Here is a 16,374-nt window from a genome sequence, read left to right as displayed (position 1 = left end):
TATGTTATCGATGAAATGGCAACAAATCGCCAAATAACGGTACTACGGTTACCACCTTATCACTGTGAACTTAACCCAATCGAATTAGTCTGGGCGCAGGTAAAAGGAGATGTAGCGCGAAATAATACGACGTTTAAATTAAGTGACGTGAAAATTTTGTTAAAAAATTCCTTGGAACGAGTAACTGCAGATAACTGGCAAAGATGTATACATCATGTACAAAAAGAAGAGGAGAAAATGTGGGAACTCGATAATTTAATTGACGTTACTGTGGAACCTATCGTTATCAATCTAGGAGACGAAGATAATTCATCAGAATATTCAGAGGATGAATTTTAATATACCTACTTTTTTATTTTCTTTATTGTACATTTATACAACACTACATTTACTCACCATAATTTGAATTTTCAAAATACATATATTTTTGTGTGGAATAAAAGTCTATTCATTAAATTTAAATAAATATTTTGATAATAATATTGAATAATTTTATTTGAATTACTAAAAACCCTCTTAACCCGGTTATGATGCTTAAAGTAGCCTCATGTTTTGAAATGCTGTTTTTATATTGTTTACTTATAAGAGAAATGGACCGAGAAATTGAAGCGGCATAGACAAAGACGGATTGTCGAGGATTAAATTTTAGCTACCTGCTACAATTTAGTACAGTCCGATCGCACAAAGTTTTTTTAAAAGTACACCTTATCCTACACCGATAATACATAATATAAAAATATTGAATATAAGCACCAGTACTACATTTATTTACGATTTCTTCATTTCTAAACAGACTATAGTACAGCCAATTTTGACCCCACTCCGAATAAACAATGGTCAAAGTAGTCAAAATATGGATTTTCTCAAATATAATTTTTCAGAGGCAAGATAGAGAAAAAGGATATGAAAGTTGTAGGTATAAAAAAACATACAATTTCTTTTTTTATTCATTAAAATCGGTGCATTATTTATCGAGATAATTGCAAAAAACTTGCATTTTTTCAGTGGTTTTTACTTGTTAATAGCTTTTACAATAATGGTCATAGGCGAATTTTAATCTACTAAAAATGAGGGTATTATAATCCTTTATATGTGGTCACAAATTGGGCCCGATTGGTGCAATAGTTTATAACTTTCCCGAAATACCTTGTAGGATATCCGCGTATAAAACCCCACTTGATTTTTTTCCCCGCGAATGAGAACCAGCACCATTACTTACCACAGACTGCGTATTACAATCCTGCCCAGTCATGGTCAGGTCCAATCTGAAGAGATCGCTGTTGAGTACGTCGACATTGCAAGTCTCCGATCTACCCAGGGCATAAATCCTCCCATTGAAAGGCTTATTAGTACGTACTTGGACGGCGATCTTGGTGTCTTTGCAGTTAACTGATACTAGAAGTGAAATAACGTTGAATTATATTACTGGGGGAACGACTTTATGGGATTTATGGGGAGCACCAGGCAACAGCAACGTCGGTAATGGGACGGTTGTTGTACATCTTTTAGAGGTAATGAGTTCTTCGGTTGGTACGCGAAGCGGAGGATGTTTGGTTTCGCCTGAAGACATACAGAGTGGCACATTAATGTCCTCTCTTGTTGGTCCACTAATTTGTGTTGAATCGGCACATTAATATACTTTTTATGTCATTAAGAAATAAATATTATTGAAATCATATTTCTAGTAATATACAGGGTGATACAAATTTAAATAAAAGCAAACGTAGTCATACCCGTATACAGGTCTGGTCGGACTAAACACAGCCGCACTGGGCGACTGGGCCATAAACTTCACTTGTTGACAAATTGCCTAGCAATACAATGCAACAATGCGGAATTTGGTGTGTTAATCATTCATATTACAATTGCGAAAGGGAGAAATAAGAGGGATATTTTGTTTATAAATATGATTACAACATGGCATTTTGGAGACCTTTTGAAACGGAACAAAACGAAATGCCGCCATACAATATTGAATTAGTAGAACCGGTTGTTGATGAAGGAAGAAATTGAAAAATCAGATAATGAAATTATAAATAGAATTCACATATTAACTAAAGTTTCAGTGTCCACAATTTTTCGTGTTATTAAACAAGGTAGATCATTGCGTAAAGAGGAAACGAAAACAAAAATTTAATAATATCGATGACATGGCGAAAGACATAATTCAGCGGACAATTTATAATTTATATAAAGAAAAAATATATTGTTGGCCAAATGAACATATAATAGAAATTTTCTACACATTATTATTATTACTTTTTTACCTTTAGCAGAAAACTATTTTAAACTCACTAAATTTTATTGCTAGGCGTTTATATACATGTTGAACTGACTTCGGAAAGACTATAGAAAGAGAGAAGACAAGTTTAAATAAAAGCAAACATACGAGGACAGTTCATAAAATATCAGAAAATCTTTTAAAAACTCCCAAGTATTTGAAATTAATATAAAGGAGAAAATATTTAGTATATTTTTACTTGGCGTTATTTTCTTATTTATAGTAATTTTCATGTTTGTTTTTTTTTTCTAATACACTTTTCGCAATCTATTTTTCCACTCAGCAGCAATGCTAGCTTTAAAGTAGATCAATACTGGAGATTGAAGCTTTATTACCTGCAATTATTTACTAATTTATTTCATGGCGAAACCCCTCTAATGAGCTAGCTACAACTCGAGTTGGCTTTGATCGAAATCTTTGAAGTTAATTGATACTGGAATCGTTGAATTATATCGAAGTAAAACCGCTTTATGAGATTTACTGGGAGCACCGGCAATAATAACATCGATAATAGGAAGACTGTTATACATTTCTCATGAACTACGATTTCTAGTCTTGAGAACTGAGGGACATTGGTAGCGTGTACTCTTATTTTACGCACAAATGGCTTAAATGAAATAATATATAAGTACTAATGAAACTATAGGCAATAATATATTGTAATATAAATATCACAGCTGTCAGTAAATATCATCGTCATATATTTATTTCTTACGCACGAGTTAGATTTTAACTAGAGCTACAGTCTCTGTACCAGAAAAAAAATATACGAACCAGCACAACAAATTACTTATGCACAAAATAAGTCAATGTTGACATGTGATCTACCTCAAGTAGTCATTAATATAAGTGTAAATAACAGTAGTTTGTTATGATGCAAAGACTTAAACTATTGCATATAATTTTAAAAGTGGGATGCTTTTTAGATTTTAGCATTTCCGACAATTAACTATGTTTTCCCAAGGTTGTTTTTAAGGTATTCGTGAGATAAGGAAGACCGGTAATTGAGGAAATCTTATTTCTTTTGCATGACATCCTGCGTGATGTCTTACAATTACGCGAATGCTATTATTATTAAATTAAATTAATGTTAATTAAATTTAATTAATAATTTTAGTCTGTGTTTGTTTTTCAAAATATTGGAATGCTTTCAAATTTTGTTTTAATGTCTCCCTGAGGGAGATTTGGAATAAAGTCAAAACGTTGGTTGATTGGAAACTTCAGTAAAGATTATACATATAGGATGTCCCACTTTCTTCTATAAACGCATTTTGTTTTGGTAATTAAATGTCTTTTCGTTAGCGTCGTGTTCCTCAATTCATTACCTTTATCATTATTTATTTTTTGCTCACAAATTTGCGAATAACTTGATAACAAAAAAAGATATCGAACCCTTTTTGGCGTCAAAATGTGCATTCTTTTGAAACAACGCCATCTATAGGTTTCCATATCGAGTAAATGACATTACGCATTCACCACGAGATAAAGCATGAAAAGACATTTCCAACGAGATATAACATTTGGGCTTTTGATGAGCCAATCCTTACAAAAAATCATTTTTCTGATCAGACATTAGGGGCTTCTCCCATCCTTTCTGTCGAGAGATAGAACAAAATGTCAATAATAAAAGTTATACATAATTTTAAGCCTTTTCGAGATATGGAACTTTGAAAATAATTTTCTTATAAATTATACAAAAATATTTTAGTCCATTAAGTTTATAGTCCATCAAGTTACCTTGGAAAGTTTCTAGCTCCATAACAACGCTGCGTCGTTCTTTTGTCCAAGAGTGATTTTCTTGACGACATATATCAAAAATACATTTAGTGTGATTGTGAATAATTTTCTCGCAAAAATGTCACGTTTAAGTTTATGACATACACTGCCAAACTTTAATGGTGGATTCTATGTCACAAATCAATAAAAAGGTTCTTATAAACATGTGTACGGAAATGTGTCGTTTTCGAGATACAGGGTGTGGAATTACAAAAAATATCAAATCAGTTTGTGTGGTAAAATTTAAAGCATTATTTTCCATTGTACTCACCATCATAGCAGGTCCCCGTCTTGTCGCAGTTGATGTCGCTCTTGGTGAGGTTGAAATTCGAGTCCTCGGTGGTCTCGAAAACCACAGGAAGAGTGTTATCAGATGGGGCACCGGATGTAGCGGTTGCTTCTGTAAAATGCAGATTTACTTATTATGTAAAAATGGTCTTTGCGTTGCGCCACGCATTTATATCTTTCCGGGAAATATGCATGTGGGATGGACTTTAATGACTTTGTTTATGGCTGAGGAACCTTACGTCTGGTATTAAGTAAATTCGCAATTGGCTTATATTGCATGTCTATGATAACGTTTGCTCGCGAAAGTAAATATCTTTCAGTAATGTATAATTTCACTGTGCTATTGTTGGGGCCAGTCACCGTAAAAGAGCTACTCCTATTAGGGATAATGGCGGTATTGTCTGAAGTAGTATTTCCAGCGAGCAGAGTGAGCACAGAGATGTTTGGTTCTTGTAGAAATAGCCCAGTAAATGAAATTTGTAATGTAAATTAAAGGTAATTCGTTTCAGATTGAAACTTGGTTTAATCGTTTAGTTTAGGCAAAAAGAAATAATATTTTCCAAAGTATCAGTTTAAAACAACAAGATCATTGTTTAAACAATGATTATAATATAAAAATTACAAAAAATTGTGTTTTTTAGCTGTATTAAAAAATGCTCTCCAACAGGATTTTTTGCTTTTGTTTACACTGATAGGTTTTCAAAAAACGCTTCATTTGAGACCTGCTAAATTAAAATCCATTAACAATTTGTTTAAATAATTGCAAAAAAACAGCGAAATTTGAATTTGATATAAATAGAAGAAAAGAGCATAAATCTCTAAACTGCAGTAAAAGTTGTATTTTGTTACGCTTACCCTGTAAATTTGGTAAAAAAAAATATTTAGTTGTTTACGAGTTTTTGCATTTGTTTATTAGAAATAGCATTTTTTCAATTGCAAAATGCGGTTGTTAACGTTATAATAAAGGGCCTTATGAGGGCTCATTTGTTTCGTCTTGACTTATATTTTCAAGATATGCAATTGGAAATTGTAATTTCATAGGCTAACCTCCTCAAAACGGCGTATAAACAAATAGTGTAATTTGTTTATAAGGTTTTTCGTTAATAACTTTGCGAAGAATGAATATTTTTTTAAAGCCGCCTTGATATTCGCAATCCTGATAATTTTTTACGAATTTAAAAAAAAAGGACCATTTTTAGCCGAGATAGCGTTTTTTTTTTAATTTATAAACATTAAGACTTAAAATTTCGGGAATAAATCAATGAACCCTTAAACTTCATAATAACGGTTAAAGATATGTATTTTATAGTAATTTTTTAACGCTTTAAAAAACGTCCACCAATACATTTTTACACCTGGAATGTGGTGGGGGAAATAAGACAGAAACGTTTCCAGACTTCAAATCTTAATTGCCCGAAAATTTTGCGATATCTCCAGTAATTGTGGATCAATTTAACGTTTTTTTTTAATCTGGGGTAGCGCATGAAAATAAAAACTGCACGGTCCATTTTGCAATAATTAATTATTAATTTGTTATAAACTATATTAATTTGTTATAAACTATTAATTTTGTAAAAAAATATTTTTTCGCATTTTTTCGAAAAATAATAATTGACAATGGTACCAATAAACAAGTTTCTTAAAAAACAATGTTTTTATGTAAAAAACTCAGGAAATGACATATTTTTTATGTATAAAGTTTATTTTAATGATAGTCGAGTTTTTGGTTGTAATATGCATAATAGTATTATTTTTTAACATTAAATTACATATTATATCTTAAAACAGGTAAGTAAATTAAAACACTCGTTTTTTTTTTCACGAACATCCCCATTTTTTATGGTAACAAAATGATCTATTTTTTATGAACATTTTTTGTGCAGAAATTTTGTCCCTATCTCTTCTGCCTAAAAAGTTACAATAACAAACATTATACAAAAATATATTCTATTGTATTGGAACTAGTCATGACTTAATCAACATTGCTGTGAAAAACAATGGCTGAAACTGCTGTCACAAGTCTGTTTACATATTAGTTTCTGTCAAACGCTATTGTATGATCAACAAACTAGTAAGTGGTTGCTAAAAATTAAAAACTGTTTACTAACACGATTTTTATTTATGGTGAATGTCAAAAAAATGCCAGAAGAGCTGCTAACTTATATCATGAGAGGAATTTCAAAGTCAGTACCGTATTAAAATATTTTGAGGAAAATCCTAGAAATTCTATACGAGGAGCCACTTTTCCATTAAATTTAAAAAGAAGGTCTGTGCAATGAATTTTGAGCTCCAATGGTTACCATGACTATAAGCTAAATAACTTGGAGCGCTGATCCGATAGGAGTTATAGCGATTGTTTTTCACAGTAATGTTGATTAAGTCATGACTAGTTCCAATACAATAGAATACATTTTTGTATAATGTTTGTTATTGTAACTTTTTAAGGAGAAGAGGTAGAGAAGTTCATAAAAATTATATAATTTTAGTTATCATAAAAAATGGGTAGATATGTTCGTGGGAAAAATAGTTGAAGACGTTATTTTTTTTTATTTTCCGAATTTTGAAAAAAATGGGACACCCTGTATACAGCACAATTCAATTAAATAGAGATAAAGAGCCTATGCAATTTAATAAAATTAACAGTCAGTCGTTAAGCGCATAATATTGGCGCCAGTTTTATTTGGGTTGAAAAATGCTTCGTCCAATTAAAATCAATTTCAGTAAGTTAAATTAAAAATATAGACAGTAATTTTGTTGAAATGATAACCATTAGTTAGTAGGCTTAATTTTCCTTTTTTCGATACCTCCAAAACATAGAAGGGATATACTTCAATGAATATAAAAATTTCATAAAATAAAATTAAAAGTTCAAAACAAAATAAGGAATTAAGTACTAAAATGGAGAAACATATGAATTATGTACCGTAGCTCAATTTCCTATTAGTCCAAGCATTATAGAGAAATGCTTACAGAAATTATTACCTGGACAAAAAAAATATGACCGTATAGAAAATTAAATTTTAAATTGAGTTTCTTGTTCTTTAAACTCGATCCAATATGGCGAACATGGTTAAAAAAAATCGCAAAGTTGAAAAAAACGGTTTTTCTAAAATAACTAAAAAAATATAGCACGGATTGAAAAATTTTAAATGAGAAAGTTGTAGGTTTTAAAAAGATCTATCGACTGATTTTTTGAAAGTATCGATTGCTTTGTTACTTTTCGAGATATATCGAAAAAACCGTTAAAAATCTTCTCTTTTCTCTTCTTCTATAACTCGTTTACATTTACGTGCCCATATTTGCTATTTACTGCAAGCATAGCCCACGGCAAGCCAAAAAAGTACATTTTTGAAAAATTTAAAAATATTAATTATTTTTCGAGATATATCGATTTTTTGAAAAAAAGGCGCTCTCGAAAATTGGCTAGATCTTCTCAGCGGATAGCCCTACAGTAACGATTTTCGGTTTATTTTCTTCGTAAAGAGTTATATTATCATGCTGTTAAAAAATGTTGACGATTTTATTAATTTTAAGGATCAAAAAATGACTTTGAATAAGTTGCACTTTTTTGGGTATGTTTTTTTCAAATTACTATTTCAATTTTTATTTTATGAAAATGACTTTTAAAGAAAGAAAACTAAACATTTACGGGTCTATTTTGCTTCTAAGGCGAAAATGCTATAATATTCGTGTTTAGCTACCCCAGATTAAGTACAAAAAAATAATAAAAATTGAAATAGTTATTTGAAAAAAACATACCCAAAAAAAGTGCAACTTTTTCAGTCATTTTTTGATCCTTAAAATTAATAAAATCGTCAACATTTTTTAACAGCATGATAATATAACTCTTTACGAAGAAAATAAACCGAAAATCGTTACTGTAGGGCTATCCGCTGAGAAGATCTAGCCAATTTTCGAGAGCGCCTTTTTTTCAAAAAATCGATATATCTCGAAAAATAATTAATATTTTTAAATTTTTCAAAAATGTACTTTTTTGGCTTGCCGCGGGCTATGCTTGCAGTAAATAGCAAATATGGGCACGTAAATGTAAACGAGTTATAGAAGAAGAGAAAAGAGAAGATTTTTAACGGTTTTTTCGATATATCTCGAAAAGTAACAAAGCAATCGATACTTTCAAAAAATCAGTCGATAGATCTTTTTAAAACCTACAACTTTCTCATTTAAAATTTTTCAATCCGTGCTATATTTTTTTAGTTATTTTAGAAAAACCGTTTTTTTCAACTTTGCGATTTTTTTTAACCATGTTCGCCATATTGGATCGAGTTTAAAGAACAAGAAACTCAATTTAAAATTTAATTTTCTATACGGTCATATTTTTTTGTCCAGGTAATAATTTCTGCAAATTTAACATTAATCCGTGACAGAATGCTTGGACTATATAGGTTTTTTATCAAAGCGATAATGTAGCCATTAGAAACAAGTATATTAAAAAAATAATAACAATTGCTACATACTCTCGCAACTGTTCTCGTAATATGTCCCAATCCTCTCTCCGTTGTCGATCAGAGGTCTCTCAGCGTTGAGGTAAGTGCTTGGTCCATCGGGAAGGGTCTTGTGGTCCAAGTGGAACAACTGACAGTTGTACTGAGATCCCTGAGGCGTACCCTTGTATAGGAAGGAACGACATAGAAACTCGTTCTCGATCTCGCAGGCCAGCCGACAGGCGGCCTCGCTGGTAACCTGGAGCTCTTTGTCCGTGTAGTAGTGGAGACTGGCGTATTGGGCCACCTTGTCGTCGGCGACCCCTATCCTGGGTACTTGGAAGACTCGGTTGGCTGTGTCAAGAAATGATTTTCATTAGAAGTTGAAATTAACTAATACGTTTAGTATTTTGTAACAATATGGTAGTAATTTGGTTCTTTGGTTGTTTCATGGGACCTAAAAGTGCAGGAATAAATAATTCCACGCAACTGACTCGAAATTTCAGAAAAAATATTTTCATTCGACCCCTAATTTTGTAGCGTGCAACGTTTCTTACCTTTACATGCCTGGTTGCCCTTCAGGCACAAGTTCTCGAAGTAGTCCACACCCTGGGCATCCACGAACTGGACGAATTGGCCGGCGGTTCTCCGATCGGTGTCGCTCAATTGGCACTGGAGTGTCACATAGTTGTATTCGACGGAGCGGCACGTGAAACGATGCTGAAAGAAAACAGATCAGGGGAGATTAGATCTCGATACACGTTTAAATTGGCTGGCAATTAGCGAAGTGTGGGAACGGAGGGTTAGAAAAAAAACCTTTAGATATTCATCGAACAATGTTTGCAATTCTTTTTGGTGATTCTGTGAGGTATATTTTCATCTTAAAAATATCGCGTACATTCTGCGTCAGACACCATTCTCACTCTTATTTGATTGGTCTTTGTAGTAAAAAATACCTGGAGAACAACAAAAGAAACAACGCCACGGAGATATAGTTGTTCGATGTCAATTGGAACCTGTAAATCTTAAAGCATAGGACCGTATGCACTTCACTTGAAATTTCTTCTTATGCTTTGATCATGAGCAAACAAAAAAGTGAAAAAAAATTATAGTAAGATGAAACCCATTGGAAAAGGAAGAGAATATAACAGAAATGAAAAGAAAAATAATTTACGGGCGATCTCAGGTCGGGAAGGGGAAGGGGGTGAGTTTTTAAGGGTAAAAAACGGTTTATCTTGATTTCCGGAAAAACTACAAGTCTTATGGAAAAAAGTTAACTGGCAAAGTTGTAGGTAATAAAAAGATCTACAACTTTTGTGTTTATACTTTTTTCACATAACCTCAAAATTTATGTGAAAAATTCAAATAACCAAATTTTTGGTTTTTTATTTTTATCTTTTACAAACAAATTTTTTTTTCACGAAATTTGGTGAAAACTTACCTATTTATGTCCCAAACACGCTGTAATTTTTTTGATTTGAAATATTTATTTTTTCACCTTATTTTTACTTAATATCGAAAAAGCACCCTAATTTTCAATCGAAAATTCTCACGTCAAAATATCTGCTTTTTTAAAAACGTCGGTGGGCTTTTTCTTCGTTGAAATCTCTACTTTCTGATGGTGTAAAAAAATATATACATTACTATGGTAAGTTTTCTCAGGAAATGCAAAGAAACGAACTAGAATCCGAAAATTTTTTTCTAATCATTATGTACAATTTTGAGCTATTTATTAAAATTTACACTTTAATTACTCGAAAAACGTAAGATTCCATGTTACATTGATAAACAAAAAAATTACAAGTCGAAATATACTATTATAATTAACAACCAAATAAGTTAATAAAGTTAATATTTAATAAGACATCTACAATATTTTGAGAAAGTTGTAGAATCTTCTTTCGTTTCTTTGCATTTCCTGAGAAAACTTACCATAGTAATGTATATTTTTTTTTACACCATCAGAAAGTAGAGATTTCAACGAAGAAAAAGCCCACCGACGTTTTTAAAAAAGCAGATATTTTGACGTGAGAATTTTCGATTGAAAATTAGGGTGCTTTTTCGATATTAAGTAAAAATAAGGTGAAAAAATAAATATTTCAAATCAAAAAAATTACAGCGTGTTTGGGACATAAATAGGTAAGTTTTCACCAAATTTCGTGAAAAAAAAATTTGTTTGTAAAAGATAAAAATAAAAAACCAAAAACTTGGTTATTTGAATTTTTCACATAAATTTTGAGGTTATGTGAAAAAAGTGTAAATACAAAAGTTGTAGATCTTTTTATTACCTACAACTTTGCCATTTAACTTTTTTCCATAAGACTTGTAGTTTTTCCGGAAATCAAGGGAAACCGTTTTTTACCCTTAAAAACTCACCCCCTTCCCCTTCCCGACCTCAGATCGCCCGTAAATTATTTTTCCTTTCATTTCTGTTATATTCTCTTTCTTTTCCAATGGGTTTCATCCTACTATTTTTTTTTTTGGTTTCAAAAATTATCGACCTTGGTCTATACAATGCGATTTTAAACATAAAAAACTTGACTATCGTATGGTAATTATATAGTAATATAGCTCGGAATATAGTATATCTAGACGAGACAGGGCTAAATTTTTCTGGACGTCTATGGATTCCGTAGAATTTACGAGTTAAATGTTTTTATGCGGTTCCAATTGAGATCGTAACAACTATAAAGTCGATGAACGTAAACAATACAACAGTTAAATACAATTTATATTTTATCACCCCAGTTTTTAGCCGGCACGTTCTTCCTTATCGGCCACTTTGGACCACCCGTGCTCTGGCATTTCCTACAGCAGGTTTTAATTATTTTGTATGGATCGGCCATTTCTAGAAACGTCGATTGTCGTGCCGTTATTTCCTGTCAGGCCGTGTTATTATACGACGACATCACCTGAACTCGATGGATATGGATATTTCTTGTCACGAGTCCGAAGTATTGTTTCTCATCGTTTACGGTTTGACTTATTGCAATTAGCAAAAATGCCGTTGGCTGCTAAATGTGGCGCTCGCTTTGTTCGAAGGTTGCTCAAAAAATGACCCTAGATGGAATTATAATTCGTATCGTAGAAAATAATTGCTTCTAGATGGGTTTCTTCGACTGTAAATGTAGTTATTTTTCCAGTAGCATACGAGTTTTATGAAAAGAGTCAAATTTTGAAAAATTTGGTATATAAATTACGATTACAATGCGACAAATTTCCCCTGAAACTATCATAAAATGTTGACGGTCAGAAAGACAATGATTGGAACGAAAAAGAATAAAACAAACTTTTAACAAACAACTGTTAACTAATTGGACAAATTGCTTCAGTAATATGACTAGGTATGTTTGAAATAACACAAAGAATACAGGGTTAGTCACTATAATCTGACAACTTATTGTGAGTTTATTATTGAAATTATAAAAAAGTTTTAGCTTTTTTATGAATTTTTATAATACAGTATTAGAAAAAACAATTGAATAATGGAAATCACTAAATTAAATATTATTTTTGAAAAAACAGGAGCCTGACGGATCGCAGTAGCTATGAACTAGGCGAGTTTTAAACTGAAATATGTCGAAAAGTCCTGAATCTAAGAGTAACGTATTATATTTATTTTGAAAAGGGACAAATTTAACGAAGCTGTACTACACTAATACACTAATATATAGGGCGTTCCATTTAAAAAAAAATGTTTCTTTAATTCAGTGATTTCCATTATTCAATTGTTTTTTCTAATACTGTTTTATAAAAATTCATAAGAAAGCTGAAACTTTTGTATTAAAAACTTTATTTGTAACTTTAATAATAAACTCACAATAAGTTGTCAGATTATAGTGACTAACCCTGTACATTAGAAATGAGTGAAACAAGCCATTATAAGGGAGATAGCTGGCTGCTATGAAGGTACGTGCTATCTCTCTCTCGCCGAATGTCATTGGCTGTTCCTGTCACGTATATGTAGAGGAGATCAGTCGTGAGCCAATCACGTTCGGAGAGAGAGAGAGAGAGGGACCGATCTAAAGTTTTAACAAAAATATCCAACTCTGTATAGGCATTTTAGGTAAAAAATTAACTGGAAACATTTTTTAAGGTAAACATATTCCCCATAACTGTTCGATAGTAATCTAAGATACAGCCCTCAACTGTCTGCGTGCGGGTGTGATTAATTTCCTATCGAATTAGCTGAAAAGTTAATCACTGAGCCAACTGAGATGTAAACAAATTTTAATCAAATTTTAATTAACAAACGTATTTGGTTTGTTTACAGATCGCCAGGGCTAACTTTTACAGCCAATATATATCACCCGAGCTAATCAGCAGACATCATGGATCGAGGCTAAGGCACGCCGTACACGAGCGAACCTTTTTAATGGTTTCGATCTGCGGATCGAAGCCAAGGTATCTAGTCGGACCAATTCATCGGAAATTCTAGCTCTAATTAGCCCGGTAAATTATTGACAAGTAATAATTGTTACTATTATATACTGCTGTTATTACTGTACTCTTATTACTGTATAATAATAATCAGAATGTTTTTGAGCGTTAATTTTATTTACGGTTTGTTTTTTTTTTTGAAATATGTAATTGTAATAATCATGAACAGGAGGATATGCTATTAATATATGGTGAATGTAGACAAAATGTTACTGACGCAGAACGGGTGTACTTGAATTGGGGCATAGAAGGTGGTTCCTTGATCTTTTGGATAGGCTTTGGATTTGAATAAGCAAAGAATGTTTAAAAGAAAATAAATTGCAACAAAAAAGAGTATAACCATATTGTTTTCCTTTATTTGTCGAACGGTCCAAATTACCAGGCATTAACTTCACATTAGTTAAATAAAGTTTAGCGAATTTTATAACAGATTCTACGGAGTATTGTCGATTCCCAACTAGAGCTTGTTCAGAGAGGATGGAATTTTTGCACTCTTGTTCAGAGAAGCGTCAAATCCGAGTCCATTAAATAATCCGCTGGTGTATGGCCAGCCTACGCCAGCGTTCTGCAACAGAGGCGTACCCGTAAATCGCATAAAAGGCGCGTCATCGCAGCTGAACTGTCACAATATATAATTTTGGAATTACTCCCTGCTTCCACCGCGTTATAATTTAACGCCAAACAGGTTAACGCGAAGTTAACATAGTTTAATATAACGTTTCATATCCGCCCAAGGTTTCCGCAGGCCAGTGCAACAAAAGCCGTAGTTGAACAATTTTATTTCCAGTTTATACTTTATCATGATTAAGTTGCAATGAAAAGTAAACAGTAAGATTAAAATATTTATTTATAAAATAAACTCAATATGTCACATAATTACTTCTGTATTTATTGTAATTCCTCAAAATACCTTTTTAAATGGAGAACGATGATTTCTTTATTAAAATATTAAGAATTGGGAATTTTCATTACATTCATATTAACAATAATTCTGCTAAGATGGTAGTGCCAACAAGGGCCAATAGTATCTGTTACTCGCATAGGTGTACATCTACAATACACTGGATATAATTTCAACGAAAAACTAACCCAAAATTTAGTTTATCATTTTTTATTTTTTCCCCGCTTTTCTGAATTCAGGAAAACATGGATAAGTTCAATATTTCACAATGAATGAGAGTCAGACTCAGCTGATGTTCGTGTTTTTTGAGTTGATTTAAAAGAAAACATTCCAAACAAAGATTATGTTGCAATTTTTTTAAGAGTATGCTCTTGAGTGTACCACTACAATACGCTAAAGAAAATAGTTGTGTTTCTAAAAGTCTAATATAATACTTTTATTCCAGTGTTCCATAAATGCAACCTAAAAGGACATCCCCAATGGTTTAGTGATGAAAGAGTGTTAGTGATAGTGACTATAAGTGACTAATCGGAGTTATGTTGATTGTCGTCATCAACTTAGTGACTAAATTCGTTGATATCCGTTGATTGGTGAGCACCATTAGAAATGTTCGGTAATTTACGTTATCGTTGTATTCCTCGAGTGATAAAGAATCAATTGTAAACTCACCAATTTCGAGTTTCGCGAGTGTATGTGCCAGGATATGGTCGGGATTCTTCGAGGGAGTTCGTCACTTTGGTTGAAGTTCAAAGGTAAGCTTTCTTTTTGCATGATATTGTGAATTTGTGGTGTGTCAAATTTCGAAATGTTTGTAATTCCATTGTTTTTGTTTAATTCCTGGAAAACGACTTCAATTTATAAGCATATTTCAATTCATATTTTGAATACTCCTGTTTTTTTTTTATGTTCTGAAATAACTTTGTAACTGCAAATACTAAAAGCTAAATCGAGCTTCACAATTTCAGGTATTACATAAACTAACATTTTCGTTAACGATAGTCAAGTTTTTTTTTTATGCATGGATCATTCAATTTTTGTATATAACTTATTTTCCTAATTTCTTTATATTGAAAAAGTATTATTTATTATTGTGAATAACAAAAATTAAGTGATAATAATATGGAGCGATTTGCAAGAAAATCGAATATAGTATAAGGGTTTTTTTGGAAAAGGTACCATAAATTCAGGTTCTGACAACATAAAAAAATAAGACGATATTTTTCTGTGGACTTATTATTTTTGAGAGATACAGGACGTCAAAGATGATTTTTTAATAAAATTTTAGCCCATATCTTTTCCAAAAGAACAAAAAAAAAAATGGAATGTATTGATACAAATTTGATACAAGTTTCTGAGGATCCTACATAGTTAGAATTGTTAGCTTTTTAGTTTTTTCACCATATTCTAGATATCGTTAGCTACAATTTTTGATATTTTATGACATACCTTTTTTCGAAGTTAAATTCATACAGAATATCATGTATTATAAGTAAAATTTCATTAGATTTCATTAGATATGAGAGTACTTTTGTTGAAATCAATTAAAACGTACTGTTTTTGAATAAAAATGCAGTTGACTTCGAGAACCCCTCGGTTGACTTCCAAAACTTTTGAGTGAATAAGGTTCAAAGTGACGTACCTGTAATAATTTACTTTTATCACTTTATGCATGACACAATTCCATCATCATTTAGCAAACATGGAAGGAGCAATGATGATAATGTAGGAGCAAGTATAAAACCGTATACAGCTGCAATTTTTAATATGTAAAAAACCTTATTTACCCGTAAGGACGTGGACTTTTTTGCATCTTGCAATTTTCTTCTAGAGATTAGAATAAACGCACCGTAACTGTTCTTGCTCTTAAAAAAAGGGTTAGTTCAAAACAGATACAGTTACTGTCGCTTGCCACCACTTATTTTCATATTAGGCAAAAGCCGGCTCATCTCAGTTTTGCCTATTTCCATAAGCGGGAAATAATTTGCATGGGACTAACAGCATTGGTGCGTTTTATCGGAATAATAATCATATCCTGCCGTAAACAGGTTGTCCAGGACAGTTATACAATCAGGGAATTTATAAAAAACACTTGTTTCACAAGTGTTGGATGTCATACTTAATTTTTTTTAAGATCTGTTTCGATACACGCATAGTTGTAACGTTGTAACAGATATTGTGAGAGGAAATTGCCCTTATGACTAATTTATAATGGCTTAACACAAATCCAGTTCATAGTACCTTATTGG

General features: G+C 31.9%; 1 protein-coding gene and 1 long non-coding RNA gene across 3 annotated transcripts in view; one reads left to right on the top strand and one right to left on the bottom strand.

Moving 5' to 3' along the window:
* The window catches only part of LOC108916941, a 146,205-nt gene that overhangs the window by 8,143 nt on the left and 121,688 nt on the right, over positions 1–16,374 (bottom strand). For both annotated transcript variants that reach the window (XM_018723294.1, XM_018723303.2), the window contains 4 exons: positions 9,345–9,507; positions 8,821–9,141; positions 4,329–4,457; positions 1,220–1,395 (listed from right to left, as the gene is read on the bottom strand). In XM_018723294.1, coding sequence (XP_018578810.1) covers positions 1,220–1,395; positions 4,329–4,457; positions 8,821–9,141; positions 9,345–9,507 — 789 coding nt within the window. The remainder of the gene's footprint in view (positions 1–1,219; positions 1,396–4,328; positions 4,458–8,820; positions 9,142–9,344; positions 9,508–16,374) is intronic.
* LOC108916957 overlaps positions 1–16,374 on the top strand; it is a 75,271-nt gene that overhangs the window by 3,251 nt on the left and 55,646 nt on the right. Inside the window, exon 2 of the long non-coding RNA XR_001964791.1 lies at positions 14,574–14,880. This is a non-coding gene — a long non-coding RNA (uncharacterized LOC108916957). The remainder of the gene's footprint in view (positions 1–14,573; positions 14,881–16,374) is intronic.

This window comes from Anoplophora glabripennis, unplaced genomic scaffold (genome assembly GCF_000390285.2).
Source record: "Anoplophora glabripennis isolate ALB-LARVAE unplaced genomic scaffold, Agla_2.0 scaffold1, whole genome shotgun sequence".
NCBI lineage: Eukaryota > Metazoa > Arthropoda > Insecta > Coleoptera > Cerambycidae > Anoplophora > Anoplophora glabripennis.
The sequence above is the reverse complement of the archived record's forward strand: the minus strand, read 5'-3'. Positions and strand labels throughout refer to the sequence as shown.